General features: G+C 44.4%; 1 protein-coding gene and 1 pseudogene across 1 annotated transcript in view; one reads left to right on the top strand and one right to left on the bottom strand.

The window, feature by feature from the left end:
• Positions 1-983: 983 nt before the first annotated feature.
• Positions 984-19,689, bottom strand: part of Exoc4 (exocyst complex component 4) — a 714,919-nt gene continuing 696,213 nt past the window's right edge. The window contains exon 18 of the mRNA XM_041675392.1: positions 984-3,202. Coding sequence (XP_041531326.1) covers positions 2,965-3,202 — 238 coding nt within the window. The 3' untranslated portion in view covers positions 984-2,964. The remainder of the gene's footprint in view (positions 3,203-19,689) is intronic.
• LOC121463296 lies at positions 4,771-5,525 on the top strand (annotated as a pseudogene).

The following is a 19,689-nucleotide window of genomic DNA, read 5'->3' as shown; positions in this document are numbered from 1 at the left end:
GGTGGGGATCCACTCTCACAATACTCTCTGCAGCAGCTCCTGGGCCTGGTATTGCTGGCTCTCATGGTTCCACTGTCCCTTTCCACAGTTCCAGGACAGCCATGGCTGTTACACAGAGAAACCCTGTCTCAAAAAACCAGAAAACAAAACAAAGATCCCAAGCCTTCAGAATAGGCAAGGAGAAAAGGAGAAGCCAAGTTCTAAGTTAAGTGGCCATGACCACTACAGCAAAGCTTCCAAACACAAGTGGTCCCATCCAATAGCTCTCTGCCACTCTGGCCACTCTTGCTTCTTGGGTAGACTTATGAGAACCTGGTTCCAGACACTGTGCTTCTCCATGATTGTCTCCTGTGTGTATTCAACTTCTTACCCGTCAGGATGCTAAACCACACAGTTGTGGAGCCCTCCTTCCTCTCAGAAGGTACTGGAAAGTTATTCTGCAGCTGCCTGCTGGTGTCTTGTCTTACTGCTGACCTGGTTTCCAGTTCAGTTTTGGGTATGAACTTGTTGGGTTTCAAGTCCAGTTTCTAAATGCTAGATAAGGGTGTCTTCTGTCTCTGTATCTGGCCTGTGGTGGTTTGAAAGAAAATGGTCCCAGAGGGAAAGGCACTATTAGGGAGTATGGCCTTGTTGAAGGAAGTGGGTCACTGTGGAGGCCACCTTTGAGGTCTCATATATGTTCAATCCACACCCAGTGACTCAGTTCACTTCCTGTTGCCTGTACAAGATGCCTCTCCAGCACCATGTCTGCCTGCATGCTGCCATGTCCCTCCATGATGATAATGAACCAAACCTCAGAACTGTAAGCCACCCAATTAAATGTTTTCCTTTCTAAGAGCCGACTTGGACATGGTGTTTCTTCACATCAATAGCAATCAATTCTAAGACATGGCCCAAGTGTAGCAGCACGTACCATATGTTCGGATCCCAGGAAATGTTTGCTGAATAAAGATTATAAGAAAAACAACAAACAACATTTAAGCTTCTCAAAACAGTTTTTAATTTTTGCTTATTCCCATCCAGACCAAAGCTGTTACAAGCAGGTGTGAAGATTCCCTCCCACGGGGCCTAAGAGACTTTGAATGGCACCAGCCTTTCTGTCTCTTCTTCCCATGTATGTTCCAGAGGCTTCCTTGTCTTTGCACTCATGCCTCCTGTGACTTGTGACCCTTGAGCAGCAGGATGATGTGGGGACCCGGGGCAGTGGCAAGATCCATACTGCCGCAAACATTGCAGGTACCATATTAGAAAAGGGCAATTCAACAAGAGGCTTTGCAGCCGGGGGTGGTGGCATATACCTTCCATCCCAGACAGATCTCTGAGTTCGAGGCCAACCTGGTCTACAGGGCAAGTTCAGGACAGTCAGAGCCACACAGAGAAACTCTGTCTCAAACAAACAAACAAACAAACAAACAAACAAACAAAAATTTCAAAGTCTTCATTGGTAGCGACACAAAAAAAATGTCCTGTCTTCCTTGCTTTCAGTTGAGCAGGCCTGAACTCTATTGCTTAATATTAAATACTTGTATTGCTATATTCCTCTCTGAATTTTTAAGTAGATTCAATGTTTATTGTAATGATAATTGCTTTACTTTTTCATTGTCAAATTCTTTGAAACCTTTTATTTTTGTGTGTCTGTGTAGCTGGTGTGTGTGTGTGTGTGTTGGTTTTGGCTCGTGGTTTATCACAGCAACAGCGACCAACTAGGACTTGTCTGCGAATTTAAATCAGATTAACTGAGGTGAGCAGTCCCACTCGGAATGTGGGGGAACCATTCTGGGGTCCTGGACTCCATCAAAAGGAGAAAGCCACCGAACACAAGCATCCGCTACTGTTTCCTGAACGCAGAGGCAGTGTGAGCAACTGTGAGCTCTGGCTGCCACGGCCTCCTGGTTATGACGGGTTTACCCTTACTGTTAGCCAGAAACCTTCCTTTCCTGGGGAACTTTTGTCACAGCAACAAGACAAGTTACTAACATGGTGTGCACGGGAACATCAGGATGCCCCTCAAATTTACCCTCTGTGAAGTGAGAGGTAGGAAGCTCTCCAGCTATTATTAATGTATTTATAGGGTCAAGTCAGGGGAGGGTGGATCACCTTTCACCCTTCCACTTTCAGCATAAGTTTTGACTTGATGTTTTTCCTACTTTATGTGTTGAGTATTCTGGCCTGCATGCGTGTTTGTGCACCACATACACATGGTACTTGCTGAGTCAGGAAAGGGCTTCAGGTCAGGGGGAACTGAAGTTACAGATGGTTGTGAGCCTCCATGGGCAGGGGCTGAGAACTGAACTCTGGTCCTCTGGAAGGGCAGCCAAGTGCTCCTAATTGCTAAGCCACCCCTCCAGCCCTGACTCTTGGCTTTAATGCAGAAGGAATAAAACAAAAAGGTTATAAAACCAACTAGCACCCTGTGTACAAGCTCTAGAGTACTGTCCATCCCTGGTCAGGGAGAAAGGGCTTCCTCCCCAGCCTTGAGGAGATCTGTTTTTGGTAGGGAAGCCAGCTGAGAAGCCTCTTAATTTGATTTTGGCAATGGAGACAAAGTAATGTGCACACACTCACCTCACTGAACTACAAACTGACAAAGATAAGAGAATAAAAAGCCCCCTGCTTATGCCATAGACCTTACTAAGCAGTTTCAGGATGGTCCAGAAACTCAGGTAGCAGCTAGCTTTCCTTCATTGCTTTCTCGGGGTGCAGCAACTTGGCATGCCCTCCGTCTGATTCCACCCTCAGCCCTTGGGAATAGACAGCACTAAAGTAGTCACTAGGCAAAGCATTCTGTACTGCAAACTTCCTTAGAGTTCATATAGAAAAGCAAAACTAAGGAGGAAGTAATCCACCTTCATCCACTAAGCATCAGTGTAGACAAAACCAAGTCAGCTCACGCTATGCTGGGTGGATAGAGCCTGTGGCTGCACACACAGCGAGCCCCACCCACACCCGCAACAGGGAACACCATCAGACGGTGGTTATTTTCTTATCCTTGGTGGCTTGCTTGATGGCAGCCTGCTCACAGATGATCTCCTTGAGCCTCTGCAGCCTGGTGTTCTGGACGGTCTGGTCCCCGACGCCGGTCTGGCTGCGGTGCAGCAGGGTCAGGGCATGGATGTACTCCAGCTCTGTGTACTTCACGCCCTGGTCCACCACCAGGTTCAGGAGCTCATCTGCTGTGTTGTACAGCATCTCGTAGTACTGCCTGGGGAAGCAAGACAGAGCCTGGTTGAGTGTTTCCTCTATCAGCATGGTGGCTGGGGACATGCACATGCTGGTAATTGTATGCTAATATGTTTGCTTAGTTCACCAACAACTACTGATTACCTGGAGGGCAAGTTCTGCCCCACTCAACCTCTCCGTCACTCACTCACTCAATTATTATTGGAGACTCTGGGAAACAAAGATAACTTTCTTCCCCACTGAAATGGGATGAAATGCTGCCTACTTCTTCAGGTTTCATATAAAGCACTTAGAATATGGTGTTCCATGAAGATGAACTCTTAAAACAACAATAGGAACACAGTAACAGTAAGGGACAGAAGAGGCTTCCAAGCACGTGGGTCACCTCCTTCCTGCCATGAAGCTTTACTAAGGTGGAGGGGCTAGAAGCGAGCAGCGTGTGCCAAGGAGATGTGGGCAGTAAAGTCATCAGGACTGCTGACCCAGAAACTTGTGTTCCTGCACTCTGGGCCTTGAGTTTGTTTCTTCTGCATCAAGAATATCTTGGGGAAAGAAAAACCAAACACCAAAGCAAACCAAAACAAAAAACCCTCCAAACCTCCATTTTTATGGGGGAAAGGAAGCCATTCTTGGGTATGGGAATATATTTCAAGAGCTGAGTGCTGTTTCAAAGAGGGAGTGTTCATGAAGGGCTTTGATGTCTACTAGCTTTTCTTTTCCATTGCTATTCCATTAGAACAGGGGAAATGATGCCCTTGAATGGTACCTAGAAGGGGTGAAATGAGCCTGGTTTTTTCAGATGGGCAACTTCATGAGCGTCCTGGGAGCACAGTTTGGTCCTGTTGTGTCCTCTGAAGATTAGTGTTCTGTTGTGGTTTCAAATGAGGACGTATTTCAGCCTCACGAGACCTGCTATTGCATGACTGTGAAATGCTCCTACAGGTTCATATATCTGAACATTGTATCCCAAGCTGCTGGGATTGTTTTCGCAGGCTGTGGAAGGTCTGACTGCAGGAACTAGCTGGCAGATGCAGGACATCAGCGGTGGGTCTATGGGAGTTACAGACCAGCTCTGTGTCTTCCCAACACTCTCTGCTTCATGATCCGTGGAGATACGAAGATGTGGCAGTAGTGAGCTCTCATTGCCCCAGAGTGAAGAGCCATGCCTTGTCCACTAGGACGGACGGCACTCCTTCAGCTGGAAGCACAAATATCACCCTTCCACTTTTAGGATGCTTCTATTGGTATTTGGTCACTACAGAAAAGTAATGGGACACATAACCAGTTATTCAGAAAGCACTGCCTAAGCATATCCTTGGATGTGGACAGAAGTATCTTTTTGAAAGAAGAGGATAAAGTCACTTGGAGGATTCTGGGAAAACAGTAACAATAACCAGGAAACCTTTTGAGGTTGCACGTTTAGCATAAAATCCATGAGCTTTATGTTATAGTCTTCAACATAATTGTTATAGTTAAAAATATTTCAGTAAGTTTCCCTAGCGTGATTCCGTCCTGCGTGTCTGTTCTGAAGAGCAGCAGGCACTACTCTCCACCTGACTTCTCTCCCACCAAAGTGCAGGCCTCCACCTTATGGAAGACTCGATGGACACTGACATGGACACGAGCCCTCTTAGGCCTCAGAACTACCTGTTCAGTTGTGAACTAAAAACTGATCACCATCTTAAGGTGGGGAATGATGAGAATGAGCACTCAGACGATTAGTTCAGGTGCTGGGGCAAAAGACGAATGACACATCGCAGAGGGAGAAGCAATGAACCGTGAAGGCAGTCCAATTAAAGAAACACTGACAACTTAGAAAATGTCTGTACAGCCAGCAGTTTCTCTTGGGAACTCTGAGATGACACCAGCTGTGGTTGAAGTGTGGACGGGGCCTGTGCACACGAGTGGACAGCACCTAGTAGCTGTAGAGGAAGATGCAGTCAGAAGATGAAGAGGAGGAGGACACAAAGGTCTTGAGTTTGTCTAGAAAGTGATCTGCTCCTGGAGGTGGCAACAAGGTTCCACAAAAAGAAGTAAAACTCGAGGATGATGAGGATGATGATGAAGATGATGAGGATGAGAGGAAGAAGAAAAAGAAGAAGACGATGACGATGATGACGAGGATGATGAAGATGACGAGGAAGCTGAAGAAAAAGTTCCAGTGAGGAAATCCGTACAAGATAGCCCAGCCAAAAATGCACATAAATCAAGCCAAAATGGAAAAGACTTAAAAATCATCAACACCAAGATCAATGACTCAAAAACTCCTAAAACACCAAAAAGGACGTAGTTCTGGAGAAGACATTAAGGCAAAAATGCATGCGAGCAGAGAAGAAGCGCATTGAATAGTTCTGGGCACTACTGGTAAATTAAGCCCAAAGATGGGGAAAGAGGAAAAGGAGAAACAACTTAGTCCATACTGAGGACCATCAACAATCCTACTGCAGTCCTGTAGTTTCAGCTCTGTGCCCTTTCCTGATTGGCTGCCCATTCCCCCTTGCAGGCTGGAAGCAATCTCTTGTTTTCCTAAAGCATTTTTCTTCCACTCTTGTGATGCAGAGATCTCTACTGCTTTCTACACTTGTACTTATGCCTCATCTTTGGCCATGTTTTAATACATTTGTATCCTTAGCTGCTCAATAAATTTCTGAATAAACCAACAAAATATTTTAGAGAAAAATTATGCTGTAAGAAGATGTTTCATACTGTCCAACAGCAGCGCATGCTTTGTGGGGCACAGCAGCTTCCTCCCTGACACTTTCCTTATTCTCTGAGTTAAGGACCTATGCTACATAGTTCTGTTTCCCTTAGGTGCACAGGTGTGAGATAAAGCTGTCTGCTTAGGACGCTTCCTGAAAACATCCATTTTAAATATTGCTCAAGAAGAAGACATGTACAAATTTGGAATTACCATATGGACTAAGACCTTAGGGCCCTTTGAAACCTGGACTTTCTAGCCTAGATGCTCCCAGACTTCAGAGTGCTTCACTGGGGACCACCTAGGAGTACAGGAGCCTCACACCCTGGCAGTGGAATTGTCAAAGCCACTCCCACCTCCAAGATGCCCAGCACCTAAGCAGAGGCTGCTATTGAGGCAGTAACTGGTTTATCATACTTCTTGCTGAGATTAAGCCAAAAGAATTGGAGTTCTTTGCATTATGATATTGATATTTTCATCATTTATCTTTAAAAGCAATGCTTTTAACGTCCATCAGCCCAGACAAAATTGAATTTCTTTTGAAAAGTCTGATGGATTGTTTCAGGGAGACTGGTTTTCTACAGAGACTGCCATCCCACCCTGGGAAAAAACAAGACAAAGACACGAAGATCTCTAGGCCTGGATCTTCCAGTGTGATGAGTGACGAAGAGCACCCCACTAAAGTACTTAATGCTTCAATATCCTCTGTGCACTCACGACCTTCATAAACCCCAGAGTGACACTCTGAAGGCAACGGAGAGACTAAAGGAGTTCTTAAGAGTCTCCGATGAACAGTGCACCAGAATTGCAAAGCTGAGTTATTAAACAAAATTGACAGGTAACTGATGGCATATTTTCTATAGTTAGGGGAAAATTCCCCTATAACCATGATGATATATTAGATCATAAAGAAACATAAATATTTAAAGACAGAATGAAATTCATTTATCTTTCAGAACGCTACCTCACCCAGTAGCACAGCCTAATAAATGGGCGGAACAACTGGCACAGATGTGGGAAGGTGCTACATGATGCCCTGAAGAGAAAGTGGGAAAATGCCCCAGACCATGCAATTAAAATGAGCTTCCATGATAAACACTGACAGATTGAAATGAAATCATGTAACCCAACAGTAATAAATAATTGATGGGTACGTATGAGACTTCAGGAAAATAAAAGCATGGTTTTTACCATCAAGCACTAAAACCGTAGCCATAGCTTCCAGGGTACCCTAGCTTCCAGCAGATGGGATTGTATGTGGCTGCCTGGGCTGCATTCGTGAACACGCGTGTGCTGCAGATGTGGCCTAGCTCACAACTCACAGAGGGGGTCGCTTTATGAGAACCCCTTAACATTTAGAGGCCAGCTGCTAGCTGTGGTTTGAATAGCCTATTCTCAGGACCAAAGGAGTATGGCGTCATCCTGGTGATGACTGGAATTCTGTGATCAAGTCTGTGCCTTCCGATAGTTCCTCTTGCCCTTTGCTGTGTGCCTTTTGGTAGCACCTCCCAGTGTCATGAGCAGACATGGCGTATGAATGACTTTTCTGATGCTGGGCTGTACTGACCCAGAGGGGTACGTGAAGGAAGACTATTTTTGCACACAGTTCTGCCGTGGAGCCGCACAACATTTCAGTGCATGCAGTCAGGCATGTGTGCACATACAAACTGCTTGAGCCTTCACTGTTAGGGTTAGGACCCTTTTGACTGCCCTTTACACGCCCCTTGCACGTTTCACACACAAGGTTCAGGAAGAGTTTCAGTCCACCCCTGTCCACTTCCCACTCTGGCATCCTCAGCTCATGTCTCTCGTGTCCTGAGCTTACTGCAAATAGTTATGGGTTTCCTGTAGGTAAACCGGGGGGAAGAATGCCCTCCCTCAGGCCATCTCTTATAGCCACAGACATTTTTCCTGTGCCTATAGCCTCTCACAGCAGGTGTGTGTGCAGGTGACAGACAGCAGGGCCCTGCTGGGGGCTGACCTAAATCCCCGGGTATACTTTTACCATCTGCCTTTTTTTTAACTTAGTAAAATCCAGAGTACAAGATTCATTTCTAAATGTCTCTAAGTTACTCTGGACATCTGGGGGCATTAGTGCCAGTATCCCCAGGTCAAATTCTCTATATAACATAAATAACATAATATTATATGTGTTATAGAATAACATTGTATTATTAAAAATATATATCAAATAAAATTATATTATATAATATATAACATAAATAACATAATATTTGCATAAAACTTATACAGTCTTCCTGTACATTTTAATATTTTGAGACACAGTCTCACTATGTAGCCCTGGAAGGTCTGGAACACACTATGCAGACCAGGTTCACCTTGAATTCACGTAGTTCCTCCTGCTTCTGCCTCTCAAGTGCTGGAATTACAGGCGTGCACCACCATGCCTGGCTCTTCCACACATTTTAAAATCCTGTCTAGGTTATGCACGCAGCACAATGTGCACACAGTGCAAATAGCTGTTACAATATAGTGTTGTGAGAACAATATCAGAGTCTGCACATATTTTTTTCCTGAATATGTCTGATCTTTTGTTAGCTAAAACCACAGATGGCAGAATCTATGGATAAGAACCTGTGCATAAAGATGGCTAAATGTCAACAGCTATGGGCTCCTGCTGTGTTTTGGAGCTGTATTTATTGTAGTAATATTGGCAATATTTAACTTGTAGATACATCTGTGTATTCAACCTTCTGAAACAGGTGTCACAATTCACATTGTACACAGAAGCAACTCAGTTGTAGAACATGAGTGATTTGTTCCAGGTCTCAAACGAAAGGATCTTAAGACCTAAGCCCTCCAAAGCCAAGGTAATACAGATATTTGAAAGCACAGAAAGCAAGAGTACCAGCTGCCAATAGTCTGTCTAGCTAACGACATTCAGCCAGGCTTTTGTACAACTGAATACAATTCCCGGACTCACTCCAGCTAAGTCTTCTGTTGTGCAGTGAGCCTGCACTGTGGCTGTCCACACTTTGTTTAGACAGACCTGACAGTTACAGAGGAAAAGCTCTCTCTAGATCTGAAATCCAGGACTCCAAACCTAAACTTTAGCATTTAACTCAGGGGCTTTTCATTTTGATACCTACTTTATTTTTCCCTGTTTGTCTGTCCAAGGTGGTAATGGATAGGTGAACATTCTTTTTAAAAGTTGGTCACCTTTCTGATTGATTACTTCCTTGAGGAGGCAGATAATCATGTGTTTTCAGTGTGGTGCTTTAGGAAGGGAATTTTCACGCATTGGTGGTGGCAATGGAAATTAGTACAGCTATTATGGGAGTCAGAAGATATTGAGAGTTTTTAAAACACACAGGACTCTCCTATGACCCAGCATCCCACTCTGAGTTCTATACCTAAAGGACATTAAATCATTAATTACATCAAAGTTGTACTTGCACTTTCTTCTTTATTGCAGCAGTATTCATAATAGGCAAAATACAGAATTGATTACAGTGTCTATCACTGAATGTATGAATGAGGAGAGTACAGTGTATATACCTAACAGGTTATTACATAAGAAAAAATAAGATCCTGACATGATGGGCTGGCCTGAATCTAACAGTATTGACTGGAGCTCCCCAAATTACTTTTTGGTGGGGACAATGAGATGGCTCAGTAGGTAAAAAGGTGCTTGCTGCCAACCCTGGCGACCAGAGTTGAATTCCTGGGACCCACATGATAGAAGGAAAGAACTGGCTTCTACCACTTGTCCTTTGATCCCCACATGAGCATGATGTGGGAGTGATTTCTTATTAATAAAGAAACTGCCTAGGCCCATTTGATAGGCCAACCCTTAGGTAGGCGGAGAAAACAGAACAGAATGCTGGGAGAAAAAAGCTGAATCAGTCAGTTGCCATGGTTCTCCCACTCCAGACAGACGCAGGTTAAGATCTTCCTTGGTAAGCCATTTCGTGGGCTACACAGATTATTAGAAATGGGTTAGATCAATATGTAAGAGCTAGCCAATAAGAGGCTGAAACTATGGGCCAAGCAGTGTTTAAAAGGATACAGTTTCCGTGTAATTATTTCGGGTAAAGCTAGCTGGGTGGCGGGACGCAGCCCAGCCCACTGCTCGTATTACTACATGAGCACTGTGGCTAAGTGGGTTTGCAAGCTGGGCATTGCTTTTCTAACACATTTAGAATCAGAAATGTTTGGCCTCAGGTGATTTCGGGTTGGGGACTATATGCATATACATAGTGAGATATCTTGGCAATGGGACTTGATTCTCAATTAACATGTTTCCTACACATCTGTTACGGTGTAGCTTATGGCCTGAGGCTCTTTGAAGGCTCCTATGTAAGAAGGCTTTGTCCTCAAGATGGCAGTACTGGGAGTGGTGGGCTCTTTAAGAGCCAGTGACTAAGGGCAGGTTCTTGGGTGCCTGGTGGTACTGCCCTCTCAACGGACTGCTGTTTTATAAACACAGTCCTTACAAAAGCCAGAGCCTGATCTCCAGGTTGTTCTTATTTTTCTCTGTCTCAGATCTCTTGTTTCTATATAAACTGCAACCATTGCTATCTGTTGTGATTGATGGATCTGAGGACATCCTTACCAGAGATGACGCAGGCATGGTATATTTAAACTCGTAAATGAAGCTCTTTTCCTCATTAGGAACTTGCCTCAAGTACTTCATTATAGTAATGAAAAGCTGGCTCTTGGGAAGGCAATTTTGTGCAGTGTTTTAGTGAGGCTATGTTCTGACTGCAATCCCTTTACAAGGTTGGAGGTGGGATTCTCCACTTGTGGCATCAGGTTAGTACCCAAAAGATTTTGGAGTTTAAAACATTTTAGGTTTCAGATTTCAGATTAAGGGTGTTTAACCTGAAACTGGAGTATTTCAAGCACTTTAATAAAGACCCAGTAGTAAAAGGTAACTAAATGAGCAGGCTAAACACTGAATTCTGCTTCCTTGATTGTAACTATAACAACAAACACAGAAATGGGACAAAAGAAGAGAAAGGAATTGATTAACCCATAAATAACCGAGAAGAGTCTCTTACAGTGGGGAGCCTCACTCAGCAGCCAGGCAGAGGTTCTGACTGTCTTGCCAACCATCTTAATTGGTCATGTGCCTTTGGACAAATGCTGTCATTTGCTTCCCAGCTGAGAACCTGAGAGGCTATGGTAGGTGCTCTTTTGGGTTTTATACTGATACAAAGTCCCCTGCCCCCTGCTTGGTCCTTTCACAACACGGGCTGTCATCAGGCTCACTGCTGCTAACTGCTGCCCAGCAATGGCAGGCAAGGATTACCAGTTACCTGCAAACACTCTCAACAAGGGAGGCTTAGCCCAGATACTTTCCAGACCAATAATAAAACAGATAATAATCCTGTGTATCAGAAGAACACATTAGTGTATTAAAAATAGAACACAGTTGTTATTTGTCTTCTCCTTCAAAGAGCTTAGAGTTTATTACAGACATGATTGAAAATTTTAATTTGAGATGCAGCGAAGTTATTTCCATTTCAGGAATGAGAAAAGGTAGAGAAAAGCTAAATAAGTTTCAGGCAGTTAATGGCAGGTTTGGATGAGTATTTTATGTTGGGATAGTCTTTAATAGCCTCAGCAGATTAACCTGGTTTTTGTCTGGGGCATGTTGCTGTAGAAAAGATTTTAGAAAATACGTTGCCCATATTCTCTCAGCTGATGGCAGCAGATGGATACAATTTAGAATTTTGAGTTTGGAAGATTTGCTTTGTCTTTTTGGAGGCTCGTTTGTTCATTTGCATTGTTCACTCCCATGATCAATACCGAAATGACTGGGGATGTAGCTCAGTGGCAGAGCACTTCCTCAAGTGCGATGCCCAAAGCTGGGGAAGGGGGGGGGCAATAAGCAGTTATTTAGCGGTCTTATTCTGATAACCTCCACACATCTGCAGTTCTGGGGTGCCCACATCAGCTGTGTTCACTCCTCCCCGCAGGTGTGTCCCTCATCTCTGCACTACCAATGGGCAGCTGCAGTCAGAGCTTTATTTCTCTTCAGAAAACACAGTTGCTTAAAACAAAGGAATCCCACTGAGTCCATCCATCCCTGTCACTGCTGAGGTGACGGTGGCGTTCCTGTCACGGTGGCTGAGGCGGGGAGAGGATGCCTCCCCATGCTCTTAGCAACACTGTCCTCATTTTACCTTTGCAACATTTCTGAATCTATAAATATCTAAGCTGAAATCCCACACCAGCAACTTAAGGGTTCGTGTCACTCTTCACTACAACAGACAATGTTTTAAATTAAGGCTTCTACAACAGAGCTAGAAGACAATCTAGATTTTAAATTCAGTACAATTAAAACTATGTCTCTTCAGTCTGGCACTACCCTTGGTAAAGCCCATTTATATGAATAATTATTTACTACATTAAGAAGTCAGCTCAAGTCCTTCTCCTATTCTGAAGGTTTTAATAAATATTGATCAGGGCCATTTTTGTTTGCACTTGCCAAAGCAATTCTGATGGATTCATCGTCTGATGTTATCAAATAATGAAATATGAAAGAGTGAATAGAATTACCCTCTTGTTCCATGATTTTTTATTTAGGTCCTTCATTTTACTTTCATAATTGTGTTTGTCTCATACTTCTGTAAATGTTCTTTTGATTATCCAAAGGTGAGCCTGGGTTAAGGTGAGCTGTGCTGGGCTGAATAGCAGTTTAGAGTCTTTTCAATTAAAATAGTTTATCAGATAGCACTTTGGAGAGCTTTCAATTTTAAAAAATAATTTGTCTAATATCACAGACTGAAAAAGGCACATAGCGTACTGCCCTCCGGCAGTCACGGAGCTGCAGATTGTTTACTAATTAGTAAGAAAATCTTAAATTGTCTATTATCTATATTTCATAGACTGGAAATCTGGAGGCAACTGCTGGTGTAAGCTGAAAGATAATTCAGAGACCCAATGGCTTTTTCATCTTTAAGTAAGGCAACAGAAGCTATAACTTTTCAAAAGGTAATGCAAAGTGTTGCTTCAAGGGAGAACGGACCTTGTTACCAACGCCGAGAAGTCCAGTAATACTACAAAGGACAACATCACAGGGAAGGCATGGCCCTTGCTTTTAAGAAGCTTCTTTTATTTGCTCTTTAAAAATAACATCTAGTCAACACTATCTCGAAAAACAAACAAACAAACATAACATCTAGTCTAGGCCTGGGTCAAAAGCATCCACAGCAGAAGTCAAATGTTTAAGTTTAAAGCCAAGCCAAGCTAGGGCTTGCTAGTCTACCTGCTGGCCCGGGCCATTCCTCATGTACTGATTCTTGGGAAATGGTAGAAAAGTTAGAGACCATAGACAAGAGACAAAACTAGGGTTTGGTGCCAAGTAATGATGGGATGGAGAAGTGAACGTGTTAATGAGATTATGGTTCCTGCATCTATCTGCCCATCTGTCCATCTGTCCATCTGTCCATCCACCTGCCTACCTTCTATAGTGCTGGGGATTGAACCCAGAGCCTCTCATGCATTCTAAGCAAGGGCTATACTGCTGAGCTATGTAGAGCAAGCTTGCTGTCTGCATTTATAACGTGGAGATCCTGCCTACCTGGAGCTATTTGGGAAAAAAGATCGTGGAACTGCACGGGATCGCATGGCTTTGCTCAGAAAACCCTCTGAAGAGACCAAGGGAATGACTTGATTATAGCAGACGACAGCCATGTCAGTCCCATCCAGCCTCACAGCTGTCAAGACAGGCTGGGTGGGGCATGACAGGACGGCCTGCTGCAACCCAGCATCACTCTCTCGCTGCTGCTCAGCTAGCATTCGCTGGACTCTTCACTCACTCAGCCTCTCACTTCTACTTAGAAATCTGAACACTTGGCAGAACTATTGGGGGATTCTCCACTTTGTTGACACAAAGACCATCTATTTTATGATTAAAAGATCTCTATTGGGGGAAAAGGTTGGCACCTGGGTATGGTGGTCCACACCTGTGATCGCCACTTGGGAAGTAGAGGCAGGAGAATCAGTAGTTCTGACTTTCATGAGACTATCTAACACACACACACACACACACACACACGGGGTGGGGAGGGGGAGGGTTGCTGGAGGAAACCCAGCCCCCTCTGAAATTCACAATTATTTGAGAAGTGTAAGCATATGCAAATCAGCAGGTCCCAATAGCAAACACTTGAGGGTGTATTAACTAAATGCTTAGGTTATTTATGAAGGAGAGAAAAACCTAAATAAACCAAAGCTCCAAAATGGGCCACCTGAGATTCAAGAACATGTGACTCTGGAAGGCTGTCAATTAGGAAAGTAATGGAGTAAGGAGGGGGAGCTAATGGAAGTATGTACAGCATCCAGCAGGGCTTAATTAAAGACCCAGAGACGCTGACAAGTGTGATGGATAGCTGTGGGAACTGTGGGTTTGGTGGGTGAAAAGACCACTGTGGCTGAGACATATTTGGCTGTCAGCAAACTGTTTGATACAGTGAGTCTAAAAATTGTCCCTAGTAAAATGAATTTCTTCTGAATGGCTACCCATGACAGGACACAGGCAGAAAGCCCAACAAAGGGTAGTGATAAATGCAAGTCAACAACCTCAGAGAAGGAAGCTTCTGTGGAATATCGAGGACATTGGCTTTGCAACTGGTCTCACTTAATGCCTTAATTCGTGTGCAGGACGAGAAGGGAGCAGAGGAAAGGTCAAATGTTAGGAAACAGCAACAAAGGAGAAACACAGAATGGACTCCAGAGAATTCAGAATCATAACAAAAGGAGGTCCATCTTAGGCCCACATGACCATGGCAAGAGGAATTCTAACCTCTGCTTTCAAAGGTTGGCAGAAGTGAGAGCAGCCTTGGGAGCCAGTCTGGTCGAGGATGGTGGGGAGGCCAGTTTCAGGGCAAAGAAGCTATGGCAATCCTTTCTTTGGTGTGCTTCAGCTCTTTTTCATTTGTACCTACATAAGCCAAATAAAACAAGCTCAGAAAGGAACATCAAAAGGAAGCAAAGGGACAAAGGGCTGGAGACCAATGAAAAGATTTAGCTCAGTTTCTGTTCTGATGTAGCCCGTGAATAAGTGGGGGTTCCCCTCTCGCCTGCCTCTTTCTCATCCAAATGTACGCTACTACATCTGTTTCCATCCTCCAGGGTACGTGTGTGTACCCAGGGGTAGAGACCTGGTATGGTCCTTGGTTAAGGTCACCAGTAGCCGTGGTTTATCTGACTTTGGACAATTTGCTAATCTTTCTGCATCTTCTTTTCTTCTCAGGACGAGAAACAGTCCCACGGGCTGAGATGATAAAGAACACAGGTTGGATGAGATGAACTAGAGGAAGATACATCTTAAGCGCCACGGAGTTGGGGTAGCTCTTTGAAGAGAAAGACAATTCTTTAACAAGTCCTTTCCATACAAAAAGACTAATGCCAGGATTTTTCATCGACTCTCTTAAGTCTATAGATAAGGAAAGGGCCTTTGGTGGGAGGAAATTTAATGGCATTTACATTTCTTCTATAGAAAGAGGGCAACTGTGAGGAAGTTGGAGCAAACTGTATGCCTCTCTTTATCTGTTTAATCCTAACCTACACCTCTAGGACATGTTAAATCTCAACCCTGGGACAAATGGCCAGGGAGCCTATTTAATATACCAAAGTAGGCCTGGCTGCCAGGTTCCCCCTGCACCCTTCAGTTCCCACCTGTTACAGGGTATGGCTGGCATATCTTGTCCCTTACCCTAAACTTCCCCAGCTGCCGTCATCTATATAATCCAGCCATCTTGGTTATGTCATTATCTTGGTCGGCCTCTTGGTCCAGGCTGCTCCTTGTGGTTAGCAGCTCCTCTTCCTTCTCCCTCTCATAGCTCAGGTCCACTCTGGATTCCCCCAGATGTCTCTGCCTCTTAACTATAATAAACTTTCTCCTGCACCACAGCCAGAAGCAGTCACGTTCTTTCCTTTTATTTCTTTCCATCCATGATACACCCATTTTTTTTCAAAGACTAAAAATAATTTTAAAATAAAACCTTACTTTCTTTAAGAAATGGCTTATTACTTGTGAAGAGCAAGCTAGGCATAGAATTTAATATAATTTTGATCAGATTTAAAAGTAATCTGGTGACAAGACAGGTGAGGGGACTCCAGAGAAGCCAGCATGGGGTTACAGGGCTATCTGCCTGGGTGCCCCTCTAGGCCTTGGCATTCATGGCACCTGGCCTGGGAGAGAGGTTATGTGTGCCCTGCCCACTTTGATATGATATCAAGAGATCTCTGCTGTCTGGAAGGAAAGCCAGGGACAAGAGCAAGGAGGCAGCACAAAAGGCAGGCAGCTGGTTCAGAATGGCAGAGAGGAAACGAGGATGTGTGGAGAGCTCTTGAGTGGTTAGCGCTGCTTTTTTTTTTATCTCTGGGAATGATGGCAATGAAAGGAGGAAGCCCAGGTGGAGGGCTGGAAGGCTTGCTCTGAGCTGGGGCAGACAGCGCAGCTTGACTGGTGTGCACTGTCTACGGATGAACACTGAACAAACCAGAACACTGAGGAAAATAAAACCCTGCCTTGTTTGGGATATCCAGGAGGGGGCCGAAAGGATGCTTTGGGGGGATATTTGATATTTAGCACCCGGTGATGCTCATGAGCTCATGTATACTTTAGGTTTCTGCATCTATTCATGTAATTTATTCATTTCAATAAAAACATGTTCTCAGGGGCTGAGGGCACAGTAGGTGGAATGCCTGCTTAGCACCAGGAGGACAAAGAATTAGTCCTTAGCACCAAACAGCAACACCAACCAACCAACAAAACAAACACAAAACCCCAAGGACAACAAAACACGATGCCAAACACGGTGGCACACAACTCTAATCTCAGCACAGGGGAAGACAGCAGTGGAAGAATTAGGAGGTACAGGTCATCCTTGGCTTTACTGTAAGTTGAAGGCCAGCCTGGGTTATACCAGGAGACATTGCGTAAAAACAAAATAACACCCACCCCTCTCCAAAAAACAAACAAACAAACAAACAATCAAAGACCAACCAACAAATGAAAACCACAAACCCACAATCAAGCCAACACAGACACAGGGTAGGGTGACTCGGGGTTAGAATTGCCTGCCTAACACACAGGAAGCCCTGATCCACCTCCTACTCTGCAAACTCTACAGTTAGAACAAAACCCACCTTAGCTTCTTACTCCCTAAGCTCTGTCCCCACAAATAAACAACAAGAACCAGGAAGGAAAGAGAAAGGTTGAGTGTAGGGGTGGGTCCCTGGAGACACATTTAATTCAGTCAGTTTCATACTGCAACTTTAAGAAATGCTAATGTTTTGAACTTTGAAAGTGCGATGCTAATTGAAAGAAGCTGGCTGGAAAAGACCACTTACTGCCTGATTCCATTTGTATGATACGTCCAGAGGAGACGGAAAGTAATTAGTGGTTGCCAGGGGTAGGGCTTGCAGAGGAATGAGGAGTGATTGCTAATGGATACGGGGTTTCTTTGTGGGGCAATGAAAATATTCTAAAATTAGTCAGTGATGATGGTTGTACAACTCCAGCTCGACTAAAAACCAGTGAATTACACACTTTAAAAGGGTTAATATTTATGGCATGTAAATTATTACTCAATAGAGCTATTACAAAAATGCAAATTTTATGAACTACAACCCTGACTTAAGTAAGTAAAAGACATTAGTCCACAGCCAATAGTGCTGCGAGGATTTACCCATCAATCAGGGCATTGGCTGCTGCTCAGCGCTTCCCTTTGGTAACTGCAGCAAAGATCTCCCAAACTGACAGATGTGGAAACACTTTCACTAAGTGCCCCTGAAATGCACGGAAGCCATTTCTCAGGCCTGCACACTGTTGCAGGTTAAGTGACTAGTAGCCTTGTGCACTGTTGTTCTCAAGAAAACTTTAGAGTAGCAGATGATGGATAACCTTTACTAGAAAAATGGGTGCGAATTGGGACAGTTCTGTGTGCATAATTACAGAGTAATAGAAACATAATTGAGCCAAAGATTCAGTAATGATTGTGTTAATGCTCATAATTAGGAAGGACATTAATTAAGGGAGCAATTAGCAGCTGACAATTACTCCTGCTGTACTCTTTTTCAGACAACACCTGACTTCGAAGAGGCTCAGAAGGGCCAACTACCTGCCTAAGGTCACCTGGTCACCGGCACTGAGACAGAACTCTCTTTTTCAAGATGGTTTTGATTATATAACAACATACTAGCCTGATGCCACAGAACATTCTATTCAAACTCCTGAGTCGGCCTATGAGTACACAGTTTACAAACAGAATCGAGCTGAAGGAGATAAAAACTGCTTACCTCTCAAGAGAGCACCTAGGTCAGATCTGTGGCAGCCTTTTGGGAATGCACACGCTTACCAGTGTGAGGCGGTGCTGCCGTTAACACAGTCACGTCTTGTAGATATCTGCCTTTTGCACAGATGGCCTTCAGACCCATACTTACAGCCAGGAGTAACTAAGTCTTTACAGTTGAGTTTAAGCTGTAGTAGAGAGAAAAGTAGGGGACAGGGCTGCCTGAGGTCCCAGAGGTTACAGATTTTAAAAGTTAAAAATGTTATGCCCGTGCTTCTGTCTGCATGTACGTGTGTGCACTACGTGGATGCCAGTGCCTGCAGAGGCCAACACAGGGCACACAACTCCCTGGACTGAAGTTACAGGTGATTGTGAGCTGCTTGATGCTCCTGAGAACTGAACCCAGGCCCCTGAAAGATCAGTATCCACTCTTAGCTGCTGAGACATCTCTGCAGTACTGAGGATACAGGTTTTTAAAGAAAACATTTATTGATCCCTAAAAGGAAAAAAAAAAAGTCATTTAAAAGGTAACAAAAACACCTGGATGCCTGAGCTAGTTTTTCTCAAATACAACCAAAGGTGGTGGGTAGGACAGATGGCACTGTCTTGTTTCCTGTACATGAGGCCTTCACAATCAGAGTCTCAGCTTGTAGTGCTTTAAGAAAGTATACAGAACTTTATCAGGTACAGCGGGGATGCTCATGACTGGATGGAGCCTCTCTGTTACCTCCCTGTGTCACACACATGTTGCTCTTATGGCCTCCATTTCTGGGAGAAAACTACAGGGAGGAAGGTGGAGACAAGGGCTCCTGGAGCAAATGCCGCGCACCTCCCTCTGAGCCTCTTCCATTATGCTCCATCCAGTGGCAGGATGAGTTATTTGAAGTCATCCATGGGTCGGAAATCGAGTCAGAGCTGGACCTACTCTGCCTAGAACTCACGTTACTGGCTCCATCACGATCAGACCAGGGTTATACACCACCAATGCAGAAGCCATGGTGGGGAGTGTGGGGGAAAAAGGAGGAGGCAACAAAGAAAGCCCTACCTGCCCCCTTCTGTGATACTGCTCGGGCCTGTGTCCTGCCGCCTTGCTCCATACTTCCTTCTCGACAGACTTTAGACTCCCAGACAGAGGAGACTCACTCACTGCAGCGCCAGCCTCTACACCTTTTAGAGTTTCAACTCAAACAATGCCACAGTTTAAGGTGATATGTGGTGGTATTTTGTTCGTGATCTAACAAATAAAGCTTGCTTGAAGATCAGAGTGCGGGGCTAGCCACACTAGTTAGCCATAGAGGCCAGGCAGTGGTGGCACACACCTTTAATTACAGTATTGGGAGTCACAGGCCTTTAATCCCAGCACTAGGGAGGTGCAGACAGGAAGGGATATGGCTGGGCAGAGAGGGGAATATAAGGCGGGAGGAGACAGGAGCTCAAGGTATTCAGTCTGAAGTTCTGTAGAGACAGCATTCAGTCCGAGGATTCGTAGGGACAGGACTGCCCCTTTGGTCTGAGGATTCAGTAGAGGGAAGAACTAGTGGG

This window comes from Microtus oregoni, unplaced genomic scaffold (assembly GCF_018167655.1).
Source record: "Microtus oregoni isolate MIOR12 unplaced genomic scaffold, Mior012 000026F_ref0000081, whole genome shotgun sequence".
Classification (NCBI taxonomy): Eukaryota; Metazoa; Chordata; class Mammalia; order Rodentia; family Cricetidae; genus Microtus; species Microtus oregoni.
This window is presented reverse-complemented; position numbering and strand designations above follow the sequence as displayed.